The sequence below is a fragment of the Patiria miniata genome, unplaced genomic scaffold (genome assembly GCF_015706575.1).
Source record: "Patiria miniata isolate m_02_andy unplaced genomic scaffold, ASM1570657v1 HiC_scaffold_9, whole genome shotgun sequence".
NCBI classification, from domain to species: Eukaryota; Metazoa; Echinodermata; class Asteroidea; order Valvatida; family Asterinidae; genus Patiria; species Patiria miniata.
In genome coordinates this window covers 22,908,682-22,935,205 of record NW_024037076.1, presented here as the reverse complement: position 1 = coordinate 22,935,205, position 26,524 = coordinate 22,908,682, and the positions used below count along the sequence as shown (strand labels likewise).

Below are 26,524 nucleotides of genomic sequence, written 5' to 3'. Positions count from 1 at the left end.
CTCAATCGTCACAGTGAGAGCATAGAGAAAGGCTAGTGAGAATGAGTACAAAAGTACCAGTTAATGTCCTGGCAACAGAGAACGCATAGGCCATGTAGGCCGTTCTGTGCTGCAAAAGGGACAAATTTTGCTTAAATTCTTCAAAAGTTAATGTGCGATTCGAAAACAAACAAGATTTTCCGGTTCATTTAAAAACATGGATAGTATTGGAACTTTAGATTTGGCGTAAGTATCGTTCAGTTAAACATAAACATTGTTGAAAAACATTCATAACTTGCCGAGATAATTATTCATCATTTTCTTGTTGTGGCAAAAAAGGGGGAGGGGATGGGGGGGGGGGGGAGGGAAGGGGATACGGAGTGGGATGGAAGGGGGGGGGGTGGTCTGGTTAATTAGGGTTAGATTGCTGACAGATTGTAGTGTCTATAATGACTATATGCCAGGTCATTGATGATAGGTATGTTGGGTTTTTTTTGGGGGGGGGGGGTAAGGATTGTGTTGTTGGTAATCTAAATGGCTTGTGTGAAACTTTTTATGGAATGTAAATTTTCACCTTTGGTGTGTGAAATTTATGCTTTGTATCATGTCTGTTAGTTAGTTTCTCCCTTTCAAATTTTACTGTAACTCTAACGATATGAATTTTTAGCCTGATTTTGTAAATATTGTTATTGTCAGCATTTATGCTGTTGTGTACAATATATTTTGCTTTTTAGGAATAAACCAGAATAAATAAATAAATAAATAAATAAAAATAGGTATGTGAAAGTTTATGCAGGCCTATCTAACATAACAAAGTTCAAAATGTTTTAATCTCCAAATTCATTTGGGTTTCAAAACATTTTCACGGTATTTACATGCGCCATCTTGTTCACGGGGCAAAAGATTAACAGGGCTAATTTGATAAATTGTATTGTTGATATTTATTTTACTTTTATCAAAGTGAATGATTTAATTTTAAGTAGGCCCTAGGCCTAGTTGATTTAAAATTCGCCCTATTTTCTTTTTCAATCATTTTAAAGTGATCTATACATTTCTTTTTATCCACTCCTAGCTGGGCCCAAGGCTACAATGGCTCCGATGCCTTATTCATCAACCGTAACACTCTCTGCCATGTCTGCGGCACTGGGATCAAATTCATTGATGTGACGACCCATCGTGAGTCAATCCACCCATCGCCTGGTGAAGGCATCGGAGTGTTTACAGTCAGTGGTAGCATGCATCTGGTAGCCTTCACAGAGATGTGCCTGAATCCTAGGATCTTTGTGTATTCCTATCCAGGATTTACACAGAAGGCCGTCTGCCAAGGTCATTATATGGATTTGTTGTTAATTTTGTCATTTGTTTTGTTGTTTTGTTGTTGGTGATGTCGGTTAATCAAACTTTTTAGAAATCACTGTTTTTAGTGCACGAGCATAAAACCCAGCATTGGGGGGCTTGTGAAGTGTATACCCACTCCATTTTTTTTCTAATTACCCTTTCTCAAATGTTGTTGAAAAACCAGTGTCTTGAAAAAATGATAATAAATCATGTTTGAGTAGTCTAAAGTTTTTAGGAATAAATAATACTCTCCTTTTATAGAAAACAAACTTGAAGTTTGTATTAGTTCAAACTATTGTGTTTATACTGATGATATTTAATACATTTTGTTATGAGCTGGAGCACCAATAAAACCATTGGAAAAATTGGCTAAATTGCTGCATTTTGCCTTTGTTTTTCATTTACAGGAGGTACTAAACTGGAGTACAGTGCTCTTGCTTTCTCTCATACACATCCATACCTTGCAAGCTGCTCAGCTATTCCTAACTTCACGCTGACTCTGTGGTGAGTCTTAGACAGTTCCATTCATCAATAAATTGAAGTTGATTAGAGGATTGATTGCATATGATTGTTTTGCCCTGTATGCTTTATGGCCCTCAATGAAGCATGAAAATACAATCTATCCCGTTGAAGGAGAGACCCTGTGTATTAACACTGTTTGCAAACATTGTTATATTACATCAGAAATTGTTTTTGTACATGTAGATGCCATATTTGACTTAATTTTGTTGTGGATAAATCATTGATTGTACTCAAATATCTCCCATGAACAGAAATCACACTGCCTTCAATAGTCATTGCACTGAGCCCATAGCAAATGGTTGCAACTAAATTGACTTTAAATCTCCTTGTAGTTATAGACTTTATCAGCTGACAGGATTTTGATTTGATTCTTACCCTATCTCTGTAGGAATTGGGAGACAGGTTCACTGCTCTGCAGTAAATCCATGTGGGGCCTTCAAGCCAACCATATCTCCTTCAATCCTACTGACTGGCATAAACTCTGCGTTATCGGTCCTAAGCAGATGACTGTCTGGACCATTGAACAGGCTGATAAGCTCTACTCACTTGTACCAAGGTAAGAGGTACTCTTCAATGCATTGATGTTGGACCCCTGGCACTCGTGTGAAGACGTTTTTGAGTTTGTGCATGGTTTGTTAGTTTGTTATCTGTATTATTTTATCTGGGCAAGGAGTATCAAGTCTGTTTAATATCCAATCCACAGCAAAACCAGACTTCCCTACTGTGATGAGGCAAAAACCAGACCCCTGACACCAGAAGAGGTTCCAGACAGACCGGCCACTCAAGCAGGACCCTTAAAGATTGATCCAGACAAGGCAGCGGTTGCCGGCCTGGTCGGGGAACCAGCCGAAACCTTTGATGCAAACTTTGACGAGAATCGTAGGAAGGTTGCTCCGGCTTCGATGTGCTGGACGACGACGGGGGATATCTACTGTGGATGCGAGGGGGGCCAGTTGCTGAAGTATGACACCGAGACTCAGATGGTGAATATGATGTATAATCCTGAAGAGAAGACAGGTGGAGGAGCGTCTAGAGTGGCATCTGCTGATGGACTGTCTAGGATGGCTACTGTACTTGATGGTAAGCTGTGAAATCAAACACAATCTTGCAATCAGTTTTTGAAAGAAATTCTTTTGTTTTCTTTAATTTGAATGAGTTCTGGTCAGTTCAATTCAATAGCATTTTTTATTTCCATAACAACATTAGCTGTCTACTACTTGATGATAATAGTGTTGTCATAAATAACAATGGATAGTAATATCGATCAGGATAAGAATTACACTGAAGAGCTGCGAATCACAAGTAAAAAAAAATTAAAACCTGTCTTTTTATCACATTATGACAATGTTACGTTACAGAGGAGGAGGCCAAATCTCCAAACAAGAGTCTCTCTATTAAGGAAGGAACTCTGAACTGCCTAGCTCTGCATCGTGAGGGTCTATTCGCTGGTGGTGAGGATGGTATCTTACGTTGCTTGGATGTTGCTCATGGTGTGGTGCAAGTATCTGATAGCTGGGATAGTGGAGCAGCTATCTCATCACTCTGCTGGAATACAAGCTATAGCAAGCTGGCTGTCGGTAGCCCAAAGGTATGTCTAAACACCTACATTGCTGGTTTTGGTTTTGTGATGTAAGAAATTAGAACTTGCTTATTGACGAGAGAGACCTGAAATGTACAAATCATGAAAATTAAAAGGCCTAGATTTTTTTATTCACCCAAGATCTTTTCAAGGGCAAAACTCTGAGAAAGATTTGTTGGGAGCAAAATAGCTAACCTTGCATGATACATGACAGACATTTATAGTAAAAAGACAAAGAAATGTTTTATAATTGTTATAAAAGGCAACCGAAAAAATATTACATATAGGCAGAACATTTGTCTGTTTAAAACTTGAGTAGAATTTCTTTTTATATGAAATGACTGCTACCTGCCATTGTGTAGTAAACTAGTATTGTAATGTAAACTAGTATGGTAACGTTTTCATCAACCACTATTACTCTTTGTATTTGTCATCAGGGTTGTATACATCTATATGACCACAGTAATCCAGGCACAGCAGATGTACTGATTGACACTCATAATGGGATCTTTGTTGCTGTAGCAATGATGGCGCCGGGGACTCAACACTGTGTGGTAAGATCCTATGCTGTCTGTATGGCTAGGTCTGAATCAAGCAGCTGAGTCTGTGGCTGTGGCTAGCAAGAGCAGTATTCCATTGGCAGAACTATAAAACCATATACATAGACAGTGGCTTATTTGTCCTTAGCAAGATCACAAAGAAACTTGGAGTTCAAAGTTAAAACCATATTTAATGCAAAAGAAGACAAATATACTTACAAATGAACTTATGGGGGGAAACAGAAATGTGACTTAATTAACTTAGTTGAATGTTTTTGTCTTTCAGTCTGTGAGGCAGAATGGAGAAGTACAAGTCTGGAGTATGGAAGACAATAAGCTGGTATCCAGTCTGTCTCTCAATAAACCGGTGAGTGTTACTACCCCACCTCCCAGTGTTGCTGACTCAAGTCACTATTTTTTTGGAGACTTGACTTGACTTGGAAAAAAATTGATTTGTGACTGACTTGACTTGAATAATTTTGACTTGATGACATAAACACTTTTGTTAAAATAAACACAAACTTTTGGGCACACGCAAAAATTGGCTGACCAGAAAGCCAAGTATCTGATATACATGTACGTAGCGGGCTAGGTGTCCTGCACGTATATATACATGTATGCGGGGATTGTCGAGGTACGAGGTGTTATTTGTGCAGTGCATGCCAGTGTAGGCCGTCGAGATCAGAGCCGTTGGCTAGTTGTGATACAAGACACCACATTGCTATGTTGCACATTACTGATCAGTGTAGAGAAGCATGGACGAAGCGACATCATCTGGAAAAAAAGGGACTGGAAAAAAAAAGACTGGAAAACGACTACTATCATCATGTCATGGTACAGAATTGAGGCGTAGTAAGAATTCTTCCTATTCGACAATAACGCTTGGCAAATGAATGTAAAATGTCCTTCAAAAATTCAACATTGAATTTAGTTTGCACTGATTTAATCACATTTAATCACAATGAGGTGTTTGAGAGAGCAAATTTGAAAATTGTAAAATTGTATTTTTAAATTCTCCCTACATGATGCACGCTTAATAAACCCCATCACGCACATGTATCGTAGACTGGTACCAGGTCTTTTGCTAAACAGTCTTTTATTTCTTTCTTGTCCAATAGGCTTCCTGCCTGGCAAGCAGCCCATCATCCCACTCTGTTGCCGTGGGAACCCTCAACGGCCACATCTTCTTCCTTGATCTCTCCAATCTGGAGAATCCACGCATCATCCAGCGTCTTCACATCCATCAGACACCCGTCCAACAACTGGTCTATGATGAGGAGGGGCGGTACCTATTCACGGGGGCGGATGATGGCCATGTGTTTGTGGTGGATGCCAGGCCGTCGACGGGATTCAACATTCTTGGCCAGACACGTAAGTCATCATGTGACCAATCATGTGACCTACTACAGCAATGCCCATTGAAATTTAGCAGTGTGTTTTGTTTACATACACATAGCTTGTGCTGGTCACATCTGAATCTGGTCATTTGTCTATTTTCCGTTACAGCTGTCGAAGGGCTTGTAGTAGCCATTTCAACCAACACATCTGAGAAGCATGGACCAGTTAAAGTTCTGGTGACATCCAATACGACCCCAGATATGACCCAAGGAGCTAATAAATGCTGCCAGTTTGACCTGCCAAATGACCTGGCTGAAGGTAGGTCAAAGGTCATGAACACGAGAACATAGAAATGTGTATTGTAAACCTCTGTGTGAATGCCAGTTGAACCTATGGACTTGTTCTCATGAAGCTATCATCTTTCCAAGGGTTGCTAATTTCTGATAAAAAATTATAAATGAAACAAAGATGTTGTTAATGACAAAGTACAGCTGTTTTGGGGTGAACTGAAAAAGGAACATTTTTTATTTGTATTTTTTGACAGCTTACTGCAAATGTTTCCAATGTTATAGTTTGCCAATTATTAGAAAAGGCACATAAATAAGTCATTTTATCTATAAGATGAACCCTTTTTTCATCAAGAACAACATTTTGTGGATTTGTGTTTATCCTGCAGATATTGACAAGTTTATGGCCAGTGCTAAGTGTGACTTCAAGGAAGATGCCATTGGTAAGATGAATTTGAACTTCTCCGTGCCGTGTGTTGGTGCTGCGTTGACTACAGGCAGTGTGTTCTACACACTGGCTTATGACACCAAACAGCTACACAAGCTGATTCTACCTGATGAAGCTCCAAAGAAGGTCAGAATTATGGACAAATGTCATGCCTAGTCAGTGTGCTACCCAATTTTAACTCTTATTCTGGGTTCTTGAGTTTGAATCTGTTGAGAGGAAAAGTTTTCAGTTGCATTTGTACAACGTGAATTTCTTAATCTTCTTTAGAGTTCAGAACTGTTTCTAAGGTTTGTCTCTATTCTCTGTCAATTTGAGGTCACTTTGGTAAAGCTGTAAAACAAAAATTGCTCTAACCACTATTTTATTACAAAGCTTTCAGAAAGTTTTGTTGAATAAACTAGTTCCTAAAACATAAAACTTAAAAAGGACAAAGAACAAAACAAAATTCAGTTGATTTATCTTGGATAGTCCCAAAAGCTATAGGGTTACATATTAAAGGACAAAATTTAATACAAGATGCCACTTTAAAACTCGTAATTTTTTTGTCTTTATTTTTCCAGGCCAACAACAAGGCTTCCTACCTGCAACCCCAGGGTGAATTCCCAGGTCATGACCTCCCAGGAGGCTCACTGAATCTATCTCATCATCAGAAATGGCTGGCCTCAGCTAGTCCCGATGGCCGTGTCTTAGTGCGTGGTGTAGGGGCGTTAGACCGTCCTATCATGATACAGGCTCATAGCTTCTGTTCTGGTGGAGTTAAGGAGATGTGTTTGTCTACTGATGCTCAGGCGGTGTTGACGTGTGGCGCACAGGATGGGATACTGGCATGCTACACATGGAAGTAAGTTGTAAAAGCCTTCATTTATTTAATTTTAGTTAGTTATTTATTTTTTGCTTCACTTTCCAAAAGTTTCTTTCTTCACTTGCCAAAACAACCAGTAGCATCTGTTTGAGTTTGCTGAATTGATTTCATGTGGCAATCTCAACCAGATGCTGTGGAAATATATTTTTGTTTAAATATTCACATTGTAAACTTTAAATTCCCAAAAATTCAACATGTTCAATATCTGCGTATGAAGGACACAGAAACTTACATGCCCCAAAATTGCTTAGTACTTCTTGTCAATAATTCATGCATAACATCTTAAAGTAAAGTGGTCCTAAAATGAAAGGTGATAAAACTACTATACTGAGAAAACATATGAGAGCTTTTTCATGTCCTTTGAAAACCTGAGCAGATATTGTCAAAAAAGAATTAATATTGTCACTATGTTCACATCAACTAACGCAGCACAATTTCATCTTAAGTCCTAAACATTCAGCTGTTGAGATGGTCATCCTTCTTTTAGTTACAGCAATACAGGTCGTAGTAAGGCCACCTCGGCCATAGAAGCAGCTCGATCCCAGAATGCAATGCTACATGCCATCCGCAAACGTGAGGATGAGGTGATGAGTGGTATGCCTGACTGGAATGAAGCTATGTCTACGCCTATGTCACGCTCAGTGTCAGACATGCAGGGCCATAAGGTAGGCCTACAACACAATTTCTATTCAAGATTTGTTTCCAAAATTTTGAAAGGAAAAAATAATGAAGATAAAATCTCAGCATGTGTATCTTGCGTGGACTTTCTATTAGTAATTTAGATGAATAGTTTTGAAATTATTTTTCTCTTTGACAGAAAACTGGTGTGGAGCTCGCAATTGAGAAGGATGAGATTTATGTGACCCCGACACCGACCTTGACCTTTGACCCGACCTGGATGGAGGTCAAGGAAATGGAGGTGAGTTTGTTCTGTCAGATTAACAAATATAGAAATTCAGAATATTAAAAGAGTAAAGATTGGAAAACATCCTGAGCCTATTACCTGGTGGATGACCCAAATAGTTACCATGACAACTGTATATAAAAGTCTTTCACTGTGTTTTGTGGAATGTATCATCAATTTCACCTTCACTTTTTGTCTGTTACTTTTTGATCTAGACCCAACATTTTCATTTTTATTTCCCATCAGGCCTTGCGAGAGGAAGACAATCAATACTCTGAGCTCAAGTCAGCACTGCGTAGTGACATCAGAGATCTGAGGAGAACGGTAGGTAGAAAATGAATTCATCTTGCTCAGCTGTTGCATAGTCAATATTGCATTCTTCTTTCAAGGCATCATTCTATACCTTGTCATTCTCTACAGAGTTCTGAGTGATGTATTGGTCATTGTTGATGCTGTCTGTATGTCTTAGATTCTAAGCATGAAACTAGACATCATTTAGTAGCTTCCCATTCTGTTGTACAGTCTGCAGTTTCGAGCAGTATGTTCTTCAAATTCTTGATATCTTTGTCTTTGTTTCATAGATCCAAAGTATGATGAAGGAGAATGAGACATTACCAGACATAGAGCAGCTTGGACATGATGAGTTCAATTTAGATTCCGAGGAGCAGCAGAGATTGCAGGAGGAAGGAGAAGCTAAGGTTCAAGAGGTATGTAGGCTCCTAGAAGACTGCTGGGTAGATGTCTAATTGGCTTTTAGCATCCTATGGCTGTAATTAAATTATGTGTATACGTGCTCTGATCTGTGGGAGGCATATATCTTTAGTGTCTGGTATTTGTGACTGGCAGTTAGATATTCATGGAATTGATTCCAGTTGCCGGCTGTGTGTTCTGTCCATAGGCAATATTGTTTACCCCAATTACCTATTACCACCCATGAGTAATAGTATGTACTAAATCCAACTGGTTGGGATTTAATCCAGTGAAAAGAAACTGAAGTGAAAATATTAAATGTTGATTGGTGATTGTGAATCATTGTCTTGTGTATTTTAGATGCGAGCTAACATGGAGTTTGAGGATTTGGCAAAGACCTACTTGAGAGAAGTTATCAAGAATGAATGCTGGGACTCCATGCTGGTCAAAGGTCGTAGCATTAAGGTAAGACGTCAGCAATGCTGTAGAGAAATATGGAGTAAAGCTAGATTAGTCCTTTGTTTCAATCATTGATAATCCACAGTGACTGGAGTATTGTTTTGACTCTGAAGGCTTTCCTCATAAATGTAACCAGCAGTTACTATCCCATTAGTGAAATCTTAGTCCCTTTATTTTGTCCCATTAGGCCTTCCATATGAATCTTGAGGTCGGTAACTATCCAATGAGAGACAGGACTAAGAAGGAGAAGGAGGAGTTAGCGTTTGTCACCAAGATGAGACAGATAGAGGCTGCTGAGATGGCGGTAAGTACAGTCTGTTGTACAGCACTGAGTTATTAGTTTGTTACACATTCTGCAAGAATAATCCAGCTCAACTGTGATGTAGTTTAACTTCAAGTTTGAACATTCTTAAATGTACACACTGTTCTGTATGGCTTCTTTGAACTTGTGGTAAAATAATGTTAACACAGTGTACATCAATGTTAATGCGGCTGCACAACTAAAATGCAAGTAAACCAGTTTATCTGTTTTATCATAAATGTAGGGCCTACAATAGGGCTCACTCAATGACGGCCATCTCTGTAGGAGAACTGCAGCTGCGTATTTTACGCAATCAAGCACGGATTCTAAACACGCGCGCTTATTGCTCGAAATGTGTTCGAAATACGACGCTGAGATGCGCGTTATGCAAGTTGAGGCTCAAAATGCCGATGCACGTGGATGGTCTGTAGGAAATGGCGTCATTTGAACAAGACCTATGACTACGCAACTGTTGTATCTGTAGACTTAAGGTAGTTTAGTCTCTTCACCACAGAGTACGGCCAATGGCTTCTTGATACCAAGTTTTGTCTTGATGTCTTGATTTTGTTACAGGCTAGGAAAGAGATCATTGAGGTTCAACCAAAAGGAAACAATGCTAAGGTCAGTTTTATTTATATATATTTTTTTGGGGGGGGGAGGGTTGAGGAAAATCGTTTTATTTTTGAAGGCCAGTTTCCAATGTAGAACCTATAAATGGAACATTCCATTGGGAACATCTCCAGTTTTAATCAAGAACTCAATGTGCTTGTCTTGGAGTGCCCCATTTTCCCAAAAGGAGCATTCAAATCAATACGGATTAGATGTGAGATCTGTTTCAAGCTGCTTCTTATCCTACCTATCAGCCAAGTGATGGTGAGGATGCAGATGATGAATCTGAGGAAGGAGACGGTGCAGAGCAACCCTCAACCATCGGCAGTCTGGGAGCTCAGTATGGAGGAGGCAATGAGCTCTTCTACAGTCAGTTTGAACTTCACACACGGCAACAGAAACGCAACCAAATCATCCTCCTGCAAGACGCTATCTACCGTATCAAGATGAGCTTCAATAAGGACTTTGATGAAGTCTACCGAGCCAGGGAACAAGAGATAGGTCGCATCAATGATCGGAATCAGCGCATCTTGAAGATCATGGAGGATCTGACTAGCAAGGAGGAGGTGTGGAAACCTGAGATGGATTCTGATGAGAAACCTGAGAAACTACTGACTGTGGAGGATAGTGAGGTAAGATAAGGAGAAGAAAAGACAAAAAACCCGGATATTATTTCTTGATTGATGGAATTCAGGAGATATTGAAATTGTTTTTAAGATTGATTCTATTTAATGGTTCATCTCTGGGTTATAGGTCAAAGTTGAAAAGTTTGTCACGGCTGAGCAGAAGAAGAAGATGGAGGAAGAAGCTGCCGAGGAGGCAGAGAGGAAACGACGAGAGAAAGGAGATAATGCTAGAGATAGAGCCTTGGATATGATGATGGGTGGGGTACTGGAGATTAAGAAAGAAGATGAACTCAAGAAGGTGAGGATTAAGAATGGATTAGGTGAGATTAGTAATAACAAGGATGGTATGGAGGAGGTAGGAGTTAGGGAGATTAGAGGGCACGATAGAAGATAGAGTCTTGAATATGATGATGGGTGGGGTATTGGAGATTAAGAAGGGCGATGAACACAAGAATGTGCAGATTAAAAAGGGATTAAAGGAGATTAGATTTAGAGTGATGGTAAGCAGGGGATAATGGGTGCTTCCATGAGTGCTCCGTTTCAACTTAACTTTGATTTCAGATCTCCATTCTCACTGGAATTTCTTCTGATTTGATCATTTCACTCATCTAGGACGTCCCGATTCCAGCCTTTATGACCAAGCCGCAGGATGAATGGTCTGAAGATGAACAGAAAGCACACAAGGAGTACGAGAGGAAGGTCAAGGAACTTGGTGAAGAACGAGAAAAATACAGGAAGGTGAGCTCAACTATATTTGAATTAACACCGAGGTGATATATTCAAAGCCATTTTTTCAAACTGCTCAAATTTTACGGAGCAAAGGTTTCATCTTATGATTAAAAAAACTAGGAAAACTTGAAGGGCTCATAACATTAGCTGCAGAGAAGATTGACTTTTCTTGGCCAAAACAACAGGCTCCATGGAATGAAAGGTTTAAACCAACTTTTGACCTCATACTTGGAATCTGGAAATTGTTAAATTCTTTTGACTCTGTCTTTACCAACTCTAGACTCTTGAAGCTGAACTGAAGAAGATACAGACCATCATTGCAGACACAACTTCCAATTTTGATGATCGTCTGACTGACTTGTTCCATCGCAAGATTAAGACAGAGATGGTCATCTACCAGGTATGAACTGTGCCCTGTTTTCTCAAAGAATTGAAATTTCATTTCACAATTCCAAGCCGTATATTTCGATCTTGAGGCTTGACAACCTGTTCACATACAGCATTAAGTGCGAGCTGCCCTCTAATGAGCAGGCCAAACAGCACCACCAACAGTTCATGGGTTGTCTGTTAACTTGCCCCTTCTTTTGTGTAGGAGGAGCTGAAGATTCTGCGTCTGAATCGAGAGCTTCTTATTGAAGAGGAATTGGACGCCCAGGAGGAGGAATTGAACCGGAGACTGGACGCTAAGAAGGCTCTCAAGGTAAGACACTCATGCCTCACTCCTAACCTCAGACTCTGTGTCTCAGACTCTTATGACCTGGGTCTCAGACTTTTGTGACTCGAGTCTCAGACTGTTATGAATTGTGTCTCAGACTCTTGTGAATTGGGTTTCAGACTGAAACTCAAAATCAGATTTAAGTGATTTAGGGTTGAGATTCAGACTTCAGGTTTAGACTAATGGATTGTAATTTCAATCTATCCCTAACTCAGAAATTGTTGAGAGTCCTTCCCAAATGCTCGTCGATCGTCCACTGCACAGGAACTCAATGGCTCATTGTTTGAACATCAACTTTCAAGGGGCATCAAGCCTGGGCTATACCTTCTTAACTCCTCCCAAACGCCCTGAAGGATTTTCAAGGACCTCTGGGTTTTTTGGTTTATGACATATTTTTTTGCACAGTAAAAGTATGATGCATTTCTCATTGTTATATCCAGGCGGAAACAGTCCAAGCGGTCATGAAAGCCAAACGCATGGGTGACTCTTACCGAGACACTTACGACATCCGTGTCGCTGAAGACAAAGTCTTGGAGAAGAACTTCCGCAAGGAATTCCCTGAGGTCCACGCTGTGCTGGTTGATCAGCTGTTCAAGTTGTATCGCAGAAGACCAAGGTAGGTTAGAAATTAAACCCTGTACCACTATGTTGTCCAAGTTGGATATGAACCTCTGTTGTAGCTGTAGAAAGAGAAGAAATAAATTGAAATTTTGGTTGAAGAACCTTAAAGACTTTTTTAATTGATCACTTTACAGAGGCCAGCGACGAGATCAAAAGGGATCTGTCGCTGAAACTCCCGTGGGCGCGGCCAATCCGTATGGAGAGCGCCCCCTATCGGCAAGGCAGTCTAATACAACGGTGGCGCTGATGAAGGGATTGGATGAGCTTGATCATGAGTCGCACTGCCCGGAGGGAATCGAACCCCACGTCTGGACTAAGATGTGTAACCTACGCAGGACCAAGGCTCTTAGTGAACAAGAGGTATGTGAATGATGACAAGGACGACAGATTTGGGGTTTGTTGACAATTATCAAAGTTAAGTCAATCACAAGTCAATCACAATCATCCAGTCTCATGTGAAATGTCAGCAGTAACAAAAGGTTTTCCTTGTCAACTAGTCTTCCTGTTACTTGTGATTGACTTGACATTGGCTTGGGTTGGACTTGTGATGTACTTGTGAACTATTAGTTGTTGACTTGTGATTTACTTGACCACCTTCTGATGACATTGTTCATGTTTTTGATTTCACCACCGATCAGGTCAAAGTTCAAGCTCTGACATTGGCTGACATGAACGCCTTCCAGCAGCATCGACAGGATGAAGATGACAGACTGAAGATTGGGATTGAAGAAACTAATGAAGCCCTCACCAGGTTAGACAAGACACCCCCCCCCCCCCAAAAAAAAAATGACAGCAAGAACTCTTTAATAGCAACAAAATTCTATCTGATGAATGAAGATTGCTTAATGTTTTCATTTAAGCTTTGACTGACTTGAAGTAAATTTGATAAGTAAAGTATTATTCGAGTCCAAGCCAAGGATCAGTTTTACGTTTCTCTAGCTTTTGAAAATCACTAAAAATGTAATTTACACATCCGGGATTAAAAAGTTCATACCCTAATAGTACGAACTAAAACGTCAAATTACTCAAGAGGGAATTGCCTTGTTTGAGTCTGGCTGCCAAACAAATGTTAGATAGCTGTTGGTGCACACCCTGAGAAGTAGCAAGCTTTGTAGGGCAAGAGTCTGTTACTAATGGGTTAGGCGATTTCAGATTTAAATGATTACAATCTTAAATGTAAACCAATGTCCTGTATTTGTATAGGCTTCGAGAAGAGCGCTTCCAGTTCAACTGCAACCTGGATGTACAGTTTCTACTGAAGCAAGGTCAAGTAGAAGTGGACAGTGGGCCGTTCATACATGACTTCATTGATAGTATCTTGATCCATCGTGGGGTCGTTGAGGATCTGAACGGATCCATCAGGGTATGTAATAGTAATAATTACTGACCGTTCATACATGTCTTCAGTGATAGTATCTTGATCCATCGTGGGGTCGTTGAGGATCTGAACGGATCCATCAGGGTATGTAATAGTAATAATTACTGACTGTTCATACATGACTTCAGTGATAGTATCTTGATCCATCGTGGGGTCGTTGAGGATCTGAACGGATCCATCAGGGTATGTAATCATTACTGACCGTTCTTACGGGATTTCACTGATTTGTGTGTTTTTTTGGCTAGCAAGGTGGTGTGTCACTAAATTGTGGAACTGTCCCCAGCATCTTATTGCTACTGATGACTTGCCATATCAATTCCCGGATACATTTTTGTTTTAATCAAATTTTCTTTTTTTTTCTCCAGCAACTTGGAGAGCAGAAGATTGCAGCTATGACAGAGAGCAAGGATTTCAGAAAAGGAATTCATATTCTGGAATGGTAAGTCGGACACAATATAAAATTATCAAAACTCTTTGAATAGTAATCAAGCAGATCGAGTGTGAAATAAATGTTTAAATTCAGAAACGCAAAATGTATTTGATAGAGGAGACATTAAACTCACAAACCACCCTACTGTGATACTTTAACACACAGGCACGCGTTGACTTTGAAGTTCTGCATTTTACAACTTTAAGTTCCTTTAACATAAATCCTCTTCTTGCAGGGAACACAAGAAGATGGTGATGCAGATTGAAGATCTTCTGAACAAAGCTAGAACTATTCAGATGCTGAAAGTATCCAGAGATCTCCAAACAGTAAGTATGGTTTCCTTATAGACTGCGTGCACAAGTACCCCCTCAACGGTCACAAAGGGAGAGTTGGGGGGGGACCACTGTGAGGGACGCGTAATTTTTTTTCCTAGGAGGGTTAGGGGCAATGTCATGAATAATTCAGTTTTTCCTTTGAATCATTGCAAGACTTAGGTTCTCGTTCTATTTTCCCCTTAATTTAAAATTATCTCAGTGATAAATTTGGAGAAGAAAAATAGCTGATGAAAATGAGCAGCGACGACGTGGATTCGAACCAGGGATCTTTGTATCCATAGTTCATCTCGCTATCCACTAGGCTACTGTGTGGTAGCTCGACAACAACCGTTCTTTAAAATGCTTTAATGTATTGTTACTAGTTGAGTAACTAACAACAATGCTGTTGATGTCATTGTCCGTTCTCATGGATAAACATGAATTATTCATGACATTGCCCCTAACCCTCCTAGGAATAAAAATTACGCGTGAGGGACATTGGATTGGTCAAATAGCCCCATGTACTGTTTGTGCAGGGAGTCCATTACCCACTTTGCACTAGTAATAAACAGCAATCCCATTTTTGTCCAAGATTTATGAGTACATATCTGATCGCAATACAATCATCATTGTGCTGCTTTCTGAACCTTGTGTCAGTTGGTTGTGGAAACAAATCATCTTTGCTGAAAACAAGGTATGGTAGAGAAAATGAAACTTAAATAGAAAGCTCACACGTTTGTGTCCTAAACTAATACTTGAGACATTATATTTAAGCGCATATTCCTTCGTTGACAGTTCCTTCATAGTGAGGACCATGAAGCGAGACGTCAACAAGAAATATCCACACTGGAGTCCACGCTGGAGAACCAACGATCGGTAAGCTACTCATGTCAAAACAAAAATCACTACAAAAGCTCCATGTTTAAGTACTTTGCTCTTTCTTTAACAAGCATTTCCAATTCATCAAAAACTTGTGCTAAGTTGATGTCAGAAAGACAGTAGTAAAACAAAAACTAGAGGGAGATTTCAACACCCACTGTTTCACGTACATGATTTCCCTTGACATACTGCAACACAGATTGCACTGTATCGATTGACTGGTTTGTCTTTGTTGTTTCAGCATCACGAGAAGGCTTGTGAAGAACGCAAGAAGATCTTGAAGGGTTTACGTCAGACGATAAAAGGCAAAGAGAAGAATAACTCCACGCTGGATAATGACTTGGATGAAATGAATGTATCTGTGGCTGAGAGGAAACACATCAATGAAGTCAACGGTAAGAAAAACAAAATACTCCAGGAACATTTGAATGTGGATCCTTAATAATATACTTGTGGACTGGGGAACTAAATCTTGTACTTTTGATAGCTGGTACTATTGAAACAAATTACAAATTGTTGAGGGGAAATATATTATCAGATTACTATAAGCAGCAGGTGAATTTGCTATCAGACTTGAACATTTACTGCCAATTTTCCATATATTTCCAAACAAACTTTGTACTGCGAGCACATTTTAGTGTTAATGGGTATCAGAATACTTTGAGTCTTTTCATCTTTGAACGGTTGTTGTTTTTAATTTTACCCTCTGAAATAAATAAAATACTTTGGCTACAATTAAAAATTCAGAGATGGGCACAGTTCAACCACACATTTGTCTTGAATTTTACAATAAAAACCCAAATTCATGGTTTGGAAGACAAATCATAAAAATGAAGATTAGATTTGTGTAAACTGTCCAGTAGTAAAAACTAATGAAGTATCTCTCCCACTATTTTGACAGCTGCCATGCGGAATGTTGGTGGTTCAGCTCAGCGTATGAAGGACATCGTACAGCGACGTAAGCTAGTGGATCTAGCCAAGGCACAAGCTCAAGAAGTGGCCGTGTTGAGAGCAGAGGTAGAACGTCTTCGCATGCGTACATTCCCTGCACTGGTCCAAGTAGAACGCTGAGTAGTCTCACAGCAGACATCTTGGTCTTGTCCCATGAGGGCTTTGTATATACGTTTAATATATCACAGGCACCATACTATTTTGAATGAAAAAGTGCCTTATTTAGATGCTCATTGACAAAAATGCATTTTATTTTACAAACATCTTTGTGTAAATACTCTGGCTTATCACTTAAAAATGTTTGTACGTGTAAGAGGTGGTTGCTGAATTGAATGGAAAACAAAATTGACAATGTCCAAGTGTATTCCAGTTACAAGATGTGTTTTCACATCTGCTTAAAGTTGACATTTCTTTGGCTCAGGTGTGCATCTTTAAAATGTTATTTTAGAACGAGTAGAGAGTGTAAGTATGGAAAAAAAATGTAGAAATGTATACAAGTGCTACAAACCTTGGTACATTTTCACAAATACCAGTTTATTAAAAAAAATTTTTTTTAAGTACTTTATCCTGTTTTAGTACAATTACAGGAACCACACTCCATAATAAAGTATGGTTGCTAAAGCACTTCCCCATAATAGTTCTTGCAGTTTATAAAATGATTCCATACTAAAAAGGCTGCTTTGTTCTGACAAAAACCCTTCACATTGTATATTGTAAATATTAGCATTGGTTGAGTGTTTCTGTTTTGTATTGGATTCATTGTTTCCTAGCGTCTCAAGATTTGTTTGACAGATTTCCAGCAATGTACATATATTATGGCCGAAGTAGTGTTGGAAAATAAATGCATATGATTTTACAGTCGCTGGGTTTAATAAACTGATATTTGCATGGTGTATTTAATATTAAAATTTGAATATTTCCAACTTGTGATACTTTCAAAGCTTTCCTCATATCACACTGATTCTTCCAATATTGATAGGTGAATACAATCACTTAGATGTATTATTGTATTCAGTGGACATTTAACGATCCAGAAATATATTTATATGCATTAAGTAAAGTGCCCAGCAAGATAATTACTACTACGAATATAGTATATTCCGTCCACGAAGTTACAAATGTATTTGTTTGCATATAATAAAAATGTTCATTGACATTAAATTCATTGTATTGCATCATTTTATTATGCGTCACTTATGCTAAGGAGTAATTTGTCAAGTGGAACAACTTTTTGGAGGGGGGGGGGGGGTAGTCAATGGGATACACACTCGTCCAGTATCATGAGCTACTAATTTACAATTGAGAAAGGAAATAAGGCTAATAAATATATATGGACAGGAAAAACATTATGAACATGTGATAGCAGATTGGGAGCAAAGTTCAGGATGGATTATGTAATCAAGATAAAATATGTACGTCCTGAGCCTAATAGATAAGGGCTCAGCCCTGAGCCAATCCTTTGTTTATCGTCCGCAATAGATAGGCCTATCAAGAATCATGCATGAGAATTAACAGACTCCAAAATACATATTGTGAGCATCCATGTAATGGATTTGTCTTGCAGTATGTGAATTTCTGACACGGTAGTGACATCATGCATATAACTCAAAACAATTATTTCAAAATCGTCTGTGAAGTAGGTCATGTATAAATACAACAAAAACCTTTAACATAACTGAAATGTGTAGTCATTTTATTGAACAAAACATTAATTCCTTCACACACTTTACAATGCATAACTCTTTAAGAAAAATGTTAAAATAATGCTAAGGAACCAAAAAAAAAACTGTTATAATTGTTTTGTTAGCAATAACAATCACAGTCAATAACAATCACAATCAATAACAATTACCCCAAGGAACAGTGAACTTGAAAAGGCACTGGAATAAAACGAAATGACTGTCATCTGTGAATTCCCATTCTATAATTTAAACATAAACTTATATTATGTATATCTTGTTTTTAACCTCTCCTTCATATCAAATAGTGACATGTGTTTGATGGAATTAATCACATTTTAGTTACAAATCATGCCCATTAATCTGCTTACTGTTGAAAAACAAAACCCAAACTTAAATGTAAGCAAAAACAAATAAAACTGAAGATAACTACATCTGAATGTTAAAATCTACTAAAGCAAAGTCTGAAGTAAAATCAACATTAAACCCAATATTGAGGGTAAATCAGTGTTTTCTAGGTGTAAAATAGTCCACAGAAATTAACAGATGTTCAGCTCGATTCAATTAAGAAAAGAAATATGCTGACACCCGGTTGCACATAATATTAGTAATAAATATACATTAATATTCTGCACTCTTTTGAAAAATCTAAAAAAAATTAATCAGCATGCTGTCAAAAATATGAAAGATTACATTGTGCTTTCAGTATATACAACAAATCTTTGGTAACAATTTTAAAAAGGCAATTGTAAGTACTGAAAATCAGTTTTAAAATGGTTGCATACAAATAATTGTGAGAAAGACAACTTCAAATGGTGATCCAATCGTGATATTTACATTTTACAAAACTTCTGCACAATTTTCTGGCTTTTACAGAGTGAGTAAAAAAAAAGTGACCTGGATTCATAATTGTTCTTCCTTAAAAACAATTAAGTTTGACACACCAACAAAGCATATATTAAATGAGCATGCTCTTCCACTCGTTTGGAAAGAGGGGGACTAAAAGTCCATTTTTACAGCTGTCCACGGAATGCCATTTGAAGCTATTGAGGTGAGTGAGAACCAAAGATTACACACAGGCATTCAGATACAAACGAGATTTTTATAACTTTTGTCAAGACTGAAACATTATTTTTACATTCAGATTTCAGTTTTGAACATGAGGAATTTTTATTCTGAAACAATGATGGTGATTTTGTCTGTTTTCCTGTTCAAATTTTCATTCATTCATGAAGGCACAAAACGCCCTTGTTCAATGATCAAATTCTGTGATGTTTGTATTAAAATAAACATAACTTGTGAACACAGCAAGCAAATTACGGGAAATGTTTAGAGTTACTAGTCAGTGATATGTACTTTATGGAAAGAGCCACATATTTTGTAAAATCTTTTTTTCTCAATAGGTAACTTTCTTTTTGAATCAGAAATCGGTTTGTGTAGCAGAATAAATGCAAGATCTGGACATCAAAAAGATACTTAGGCAAACATGGGATCCAAACTTGATATCATCACTGTCTCTTATCTCTTTGCATACAGAAGTGAGTGCACCAGAGTGGTAACCACTGAAGATGAAAAGCTCAGATAGCCGCTCAGTGTCTATTAGACATTATTTTGATGCCTAATGAAGGCAATTATTTCTGTAGTCAAACATTTTGACAAAGTAATCTCAGTGCTAGTATTGGTAGGCCTACAAAAGTACTATCTGTAACTTTTTAGAAAGTACCTTTTAAATTTGTGTTGAGGTAAAACTTGGATTTATTGTTCAAGTCCTACATTCTCTATGCCACTCTCTTTTTCATTTGTGCCATACTTAGTTTCTCCGACATCATTCTGACCCTTAGCTGGTGCCACTGCCGGTTTACCAGCCGGCCGACGGAAACACTGCTTCAGTAGCATACTGGAGACAGACACGCCCACAATGAAGACGAAGACTAAGATGACCATGAGTAAGATGAGACTCATCTGCAAGTCCAGAATCTGAACCAGGGAGCTAAGCGTTATCATTAAGACGTAGATGAGAAGTATGAACATGAGGTAGAGGGCTTCCCAAGCTGGGCTGAGTGGCTCAGGTCTGGTGTTGGCTTGGGCCTGATTGAAGCAAATAAAACGAACATTCAAACAAAATTTAGTTCTATTTCACACATTTTTTTAAACCACTGTTTAGAAAATGTGCTTTTATTTGATGCAGAATATGCCAAAACTATGACAACCTACCTGGCAAGATTCTTTGGTATGGACAAGCAAATGTTCACAGGCAAGTTAAAATTGCAAAACTCCTTTAAGGGACGTAAGTGGGCTCTGAGTTTTGCAGGAAATTGGATAGAGTGTAGAGAAACTAACAACTTCGAAGTTCTTATTGTTTTATCTGAGCATCCGAGTAGGTAAGCTGTCTGTGATATTTAGTAGGTTCAATAAATAAATGTTTGATAGTGTTTCCTGACAAGATTATAACAAACAAGAGCAGCCTCTTTACCTTTCTTTCGATGAATAAGAGGAACTCGATGAGAACCCAAGAAAACAGCACAGCGAGGTACTCAATGCCTGGTATACGGATGATCTCATTCAATCGTATCCAGTATCTTCCCTGGCGATCTGGCAGGGTCGAGTATACCCCAATAGTGGCAGCTAGATAGATCACGAAGGGAGTAGGGCGGACCCAAGATGGCAGCTTCTTCCAGAACGGCAGTCCATAAACCTGTGTCATGGTGAACAGCCAGAGAAACCCAAAGCAGAACATCGGCCAGAGAAGGGTACCATTAAGATCAGGACCACCAGTCTGAGAGGCTACGACACTAGCATGGAGGATGACCCATGATTCTAAAGCCAGACGCCAGTAACGATTCAAATGCATTTTGGTGTAGATCAGACTGCCTTGAAGCATGATCATGAAGGTGTGAGCGAAACCCATGGCATGGCCCCAGGTATTCTCCATAGGGTGGTACCAGAAAGTGTAGATGGCAGCCCAAGCAAAGGCATAGCCGTGGTACTTGCGTAGTAGATTCACAGTGCCTTTAGGGAGAAGCAGGAACCGACTAACACGATCAGTGTTTCTGACAGTAGGCCAGCCAAACGCGAGCCCTCGATCGCGATACTCTAAGACCAAGACCAAGACAATCAACATGATGACGGAACTCTGTGAGCTAGCAACTGAGACGTCTTGAGCCGTGGCATCGTAGGTCCAGTGAGTCTGTCCAAGATGTAAGAGATGAAACACAGCGTTGATGATCAATGCGACGTAATTAAAGGTTTCCAACTTGCCAGAGTAACGAGGTGCCGTGTTGGACTGCCAGACAAGCTTCTGTTTCTGACCGTAGAAGATACAGCCCCACATAAGCATCTGATGACAAGAATAACACAACCAGACTGCTGTCCTGGACCACTCAGTGACCTGATTTGGAGGCAATTTCCAGTAATACCATCGAGCTGCTGCATCGTCTCCGTAACGACCAGGCACACCAGGCTCTGGCTCAAACGGCTCTGGTAAGAATCGTTCCTCCGATGTCAAACTCTCATTGTGAGTCCAGCCAGAGTTTGCATCCCAGCCACGGAGAGCTCCAAAGCCAAACATACCACCCACGACAGCGATGATAAACAGAACACCAAGACACCAAGCAACAACGTCATGACGCCGTTGCAAGAAAGGCTGTTGAAATAAAACAACATTTTCCATCAAAACAAAAATTACAGGAACATATGATATGATTCACATTTCTATTTTAATTAAAATCGATCCTCTTATTACTATTTCGTAATTGTTCTCACAAAAATTCAAAATACTAAATAAACTTTCAACGAAAATTACTTTTCAAAAACAAAGGAAAGTCGCATTTTTTAAACATTAACTTATCAACCATTTCCAGAATGACTAATAATTATGAAGGAAGCTTAGGCGTTTTACATTACTCAAGTTTATTCTTCTACAGTATGCTTCCATTTTTTAATGAGATAAACGAGTCTTGGCCAAAGTGCAAAACTGGCAATTAATGGACTGGTCCAAGGTTATTGAAACTCTTGGCTTAATTTCTGGCTAGTTGAATCATTTAGGGTCATCTTACTTACTCTTGTATCAATCTTTTCCATTTTGGGTTCCTCCTCAACAAAACTGTCCGTGGAGCTCATAATGTCTTATGTCCTAAAAAATACATTTATAAAACAAATAAATGGATAATAACAATGGTTTATTTTTATGAAACCAAGCTACACATACTTCAAATTCTGACTGAAAAACAAGCCATTCATACAGCAAGTGTATGAAAATGTAATACTTGCTCTAGATGCTAAAACAGATAAATTTATTGAAATTAATCCACAATTTTGAGCTTTATCCATTCCTTTAATTATCTACACGATTTGCACAGAGACATGTGTTTTCTTATACAAAATCAACATGTTGCATTTATAGAGACTGTCATCAAATATTGTTTTGCTTTTTGCTTTACTGAAAAGTAACAGCATTATTTGTTCTGCAAAATTTTTCTTCAAATGATGAAATTCAGGACATGTATACATTAAAGGTAGAGTGGATCATTTGTCATTTGTGTATTTGTTTCGTTTGAAGCAACAGAAGTGCTCAAAATCTAAAAACAGGTGTTTAACAACTGCTGTAATTATCCCGAGAAAACAATATTTTAGGATCTCGATTTCAATTCAAAAGTTGCCGAGTCACATTTTGAATTGCGCCCAAAATCAGCACTGTCACGCACATGAACCGTCAAATAATAGCAACTGTGCACGCGTTTGCGTTGTATCAATGGTTGCGCGCACCCTTTCATAGATTTGCCCAATTACAAACAAATTACCAACCGGAATTTCCTAAAATGCATCACTTGACTCATCCTTTGAAATGACCTTCTTTTATTGTTTTTTTTTCTCAAATTGACAGCATGCCAGAAAAAAAACAATTTCACAGGTAGTTTAAAGCCATCACTATCTTTAAACCAAGTAAGCTTTTTAGCAATAATTTGGTCAGTTACTTTCGGGATAGCTGCAAATGATCTACTCTGCCTTTATTACATCAGAGTAAAACTGTGCAAACTGATGTATACCTACCTTGTTCTTCAACAGAAGAAATAGGCCTACACCTTGGTCGTCTTCAGCAACACTGCAGAGTACTCTTAATAACCCTGCAAAGTCATAAGCATGGATTACTAAGGAAAGGCTTAAGTCTCTCAATAGTCTTATCAATGTAAACTTGTACAAATGTGTATAGACATAGGATCCAAATCCCTGTGCCAACATATACTGCATTGCAATTGGTATTCTTGAAATGATTTGTAGGCCTACATCGTACACGTGCACAGCCACAATCATGGGTACACTTTTTGTTTAAAAAAAATGACTGGAAAACACATAACACAATAAAAAAGGTCCGATATCACAAATGGGAAGTTTGTTCCGCCAGCCATCAGCAAAAACATGTGGCAGAGCTACAAAGTGTCCCTCGTGACATTTAAGGACGACCACAGTTCATAGAACTGCAAATCAAGTTCATAAGATTGTGCCCTATTTGTTGTTTATTTAGTGTTAAGTGAGGAGATTTTGGGAAAAGGTCATTGTCTGCTTGAAGCTCTGATGAAGTGCTCCGCCAAAACGCTGAGGAAAATAATACTTTGGTGCAGACTGTGAGTGTGACAAAATTATGGAATAATTCTTATTAGGACACTGTTATGAACAACAGATCAACACTGAGTAAATCCTGTAATTGACGACAACAGTTAAATAAAAAGATTTTATAAAACTTGAGGTTTAGCATCTGTATTGACAGAAAAGTTGAAAATTAAATGTAATTGTTTTTGGAAAATTTGTGACCACTTCTTTTTGGAAGATGTGGTTCAGAAGAAGACACCAAAATCATTTCATTTGATAATGAATTTTCCAGTAAGATGGATGATCAGGAATTTTATGGAAATTACCCCCACAAGTGACCTGCAAGACAAAAACCCGAAATATTTTGAAAACCATAATTTTTCAGGGCGGGGGGTAAAAATGTAAATTTTATCTGTTGTATGGTGTCTCATCTTAGTGCTGATTTACAGTAACATAATAATTATGCTTCACCTGTATCCCAGCTACAACATGCTGCAGAAACGTTTCTCTAAAAATAACTATTCTTTGTCTGAAAATTATGAAACAATTCTGAATTTGAACAGCATGTTGTTTGTTGTTCAGTATCTGTATCGGTATCATTATAGTCGGTAAAGTATCCCAGGGGAAACATCACACCAACTTAGAGAGAAGACAATGAGAAGAAATTACAGTTTTAGAGGTTGGAGGAAAAGCCCAGAAGAATATTCTGGGGAAAACCCACGGAATCAGGTAGGGACTGAAAACCCAATCCACATATTGATCCAGATGGGATTCGACCCGGGTCACAGCGGTGGAAGGTGAGGAAAGTACCGCTGCGCCAACCTGACTCCCCAATGTTCATAACATGGTGTCCTACATGTATTCAATGTTGGAATACAGCTGTTCGTTAAGACAGAATTCAGGGAGTGGTCACTGGCTAGTTGTTTGTGGTATGCTCTACTATGATTGGGAAACAATGTATTTAATGACAACATGCTGAAACCTTTCGAAGACACTGTTATAAACAACAAGGCAACTCTTGGACTAGTTAGATTCCTAAAATCAATAACGAACCAAACTTCTGGATGGCCTCATAAAATACACCACTCACCAGTGAATACAACTTGTAAGCCAACTGGAACTGGAAACTGCATACAAATTATCACTTCAATCAAGCATGAATAACGATTGTGTGACCAATTCATTGTGTGCAATAACAATAAAAGTACGGGTCAAACTACGATTTATGTAACAGTGCCTTAACGGACTTTGTACTCAGTGACATTAGTCTGGTGCATGCAGTCAGTACATTAATTTTTTATTAGGCCTAGGCCCTAGGGCCTATTTAATTCATTAAAAATTTAAATAGCGGTTGTTAAAAAAAATATTGGGGCCTAAACAAATCAAATTACGAACTTAAAAAAGTAATCGAAATATAACCCAATAAAATCGACAAATGTGACAATCTATTGCAAATAAACAAATTCTCAGTGGAATCTTACCAAAAATGACACGGTCACGGGAGCCGCGAGCGCTGGCGACCAAAGAATAATAGCGTTGGCGACGGTAGTGATCTATATATAGCGCCCTCAAGCACCGATCATTTCCTCCAAGACGTGATCAGCGCGCAGCGTCCGGACGCTGCGTCCGTGCCGGGGGTTAGTTCGATCCAACTCGGACCGTCCTAAACCTACTCGGATCGGACAGTCGGACCCATGTCAACTCGGACCCATGCCAACAGTCGGACCCCCTACTACGTTTGCCCTCATTGAGCTTTATTAGACGATAAGACGAGAAGACGAGAAGACGAGAAGACGAGAAATACGTCGTCAATGTCTTACATATGGACAGTGTTGTAGGTCTCGAGACTTGTCTCGAGACCACTTTTTGCTGGTCTCGGTCTCGGGAGCTGTGGTCTCGGTCTTGGTCTTGGTCTCGGTCTCGGTCCCCTTTGGTCTCGATATTTTGGCTGGTCTCGAGGGGTGACTGTGGAGTTTAGGATCCGAGACGTTCCTATAATTATAACAGATGAAACATCCACCTTCAACTTTTTACTTTTGTCAAGTTTTAACATTGCAAAGAATAAGAAAAAAATGCGCACTCCTCAGTTAAAGTTTCTTCATCAGATTTACACTGTACAGTCGTTAAACAAATTTGTTTTTTAATTTAAAAAAAATTAAAAAGTGGCAACAATATATGGAGTTGTTTCCAATTATTTTTTTTAAATTGACTGTGCCAACAATAAATTATGTCGTCATGTTGTATTTAATTATGAAACAAACATGAAGAGCACTCGCACAGTCGCATGACACAAGCAGGTGCAAGTGATTCCTAGCTTTCAATCACTTCCTTCACATCCCCATCAACATCATCATCTCAAGGACAGACTGTTCAGCTGTAATTATGTGTCTTGTTTTTTATCGAGATTATTGTTATTTATGATTATCCGCGGTCTCGGTCTCGGTCTCACACCATATCGGTCTCGGTCTCGGTTTCATGGGGGGATGTCGCCCCCCCCCCCCCCCCCCCCTGGCTACGCCACTGCCCAAACCCCTCAAGATCCTCTACTGCACTGTAAGTTTGATGCGAGCCATGTTAAATACTGTGCTGACGTGACGTTGCCCAGCTAATTAAGGAACAACTGAATATTTTTTTCTTCATTTTAACAGGCGGAGAGATGTACCATGAAGATCATGGTCTACATGGCACAATTTGTTACGGACTGGCGCCTACGCCATTAACATTTTCAACACTGAATTCAATTCGGGATCGAAAAGGCTTC

At 38.9% G+C, this 26,524-nt stretch overlaps 2 protein-coding genes across 5 annotated transcripts; one reads left to right on the top strand and one right to left on the bottom strand.

Annotated features, from left to right (window-relative positions):
* Positions 1-196: 196 nt before the first annotated feature.
* LOC119720194 (cilia- and flagella-associated protein 43-like) lies at positions 197-17,659 on the top strand. The gene is made up of 33 exons (XM_038189773.1): positions 197-225; positions 1,052-1,305; positions 1,725-1,821; positions 2,228-2,395; positions 2,543-2,919; positions 3,198-3,427; positions 3,856-3,972; positions 4,244-4,324; positions 5,076-5,328; positions 5,464-5,613; positions 5,972-6,156; positions 6,591-6,871; positions 7,380-7,557; positions 7,710-7,811; positions 8,043-8,120; positions 8,378-8,503; positions 8,847-8,951; positions 9,133-9,249; positions 9,820-9,867; positions 10,110-10,487; positions 10,609-10,779; positions 11,094-11,219; positions 11,491-11,610; positions 11,803-11,910; positions 12,366-12,541; positions 12,681-12,906; positions 13,185-13,297; positions 13,750-13,909; positions 14,290-14,363; positions 14,590-14,680; positions 15,464-15,544; positions 15,789-15,942; positions 16,449-17,659. Exons 1-33 carry the CDS (start codon positions 197-199, stop codon positions 16,616-16,618), a joined length of 5,124 nt encoding a protein of 1,707 aa, XP_038045701.1. The 3' UTR covers positions 16,619-17,659.
* Positions 17,660-18,170: 511 nt separating this feature from the next.
* LOC119720195 lies at positions 18,171-25,381 on the bottom strand. 4 transcript variants are annotated; one of them, XM_038189775.1, is made up of 5 exons: positions 25,245-25,381; positions 23,227-23,300; positions 22,237-22,309; positions 20,651-21,820; positions 18,171-20,265 (listed from the first exon to the last, which is right to left on the bottom strand). In XM_038189775.1, exons 3-5 carry the CDS (start codon positions 22,294-22,296, stop codon positions 19,933-19,935), a joined length of 1,563 nt encoding a protein of 520 aa, XP_038045703.1. In that variant the 5' UTR covers positions 22,297-22,309; positions 23,227-23,300; positions 25,245-25,381; the 3' UTR covers positions 18,171-19,932. The 4 variants fall into 4 exon arrangements, with proteins under 4 accessions (XP_038045703.1, XP_038045704.1, XP_038045705.1 ...); XM_038189776.1 differs by lacking the exon at positions 25,245-25,381 and adding an exon at positions 24,854-25,027; XM_038189777.1 differs by lacking the exon at positions 23,227-23,300 and having other exon boundaries at positions 25,245-25,327.
* Between the last annotated feature and the right edge of the window lie 1,143 nt (positions 25,382-26,524).

Bases quoted from the DNA above. Each gene is read 5' to 3' on its own strand.
- LOC119720194 (XM_038189773.1), top strand. From the start codon at position 197: ATGGATAGTATTGGAACTTTAGATTTGGC. The intron at 5,614-5,971 runs GTAGGTCAAAGG...TTTATCCTGCAG, and splicing joins GCCAAATGACCTGGCTGAAG to ATATTGACAAGTTTATGGCC. The intron at 6,872-7,379 runs GTAAGTTGTAAA...TCCTTCTTTTAG, and splicing joins CTGGCATGCTACACATGGAA to TTACAGCAATACAGGTCGTA.
- LOC119720195 (XM_038189775.1), bottom strand. From the start codon at position 22,296: ATGAGCTCCACGGACAGTTTTGTTGAGGAGGAACCCAAAATGGAAAAG. The intron at 21,821-22,236 runs GTAAGTAAGATG...TTATTTCAACAG, and splicing joins TGGAAAAGATTGATACAAGA to CCTTTCTTGCAACGGCGTCA. The intron at 20,266-20,650 runs GTAAAGAGGCTG...TGCTTCAATCAG, and splicing joins TCTTATTCATCGAAAGAAAG to GCCCAAGCCAACACCAGACC.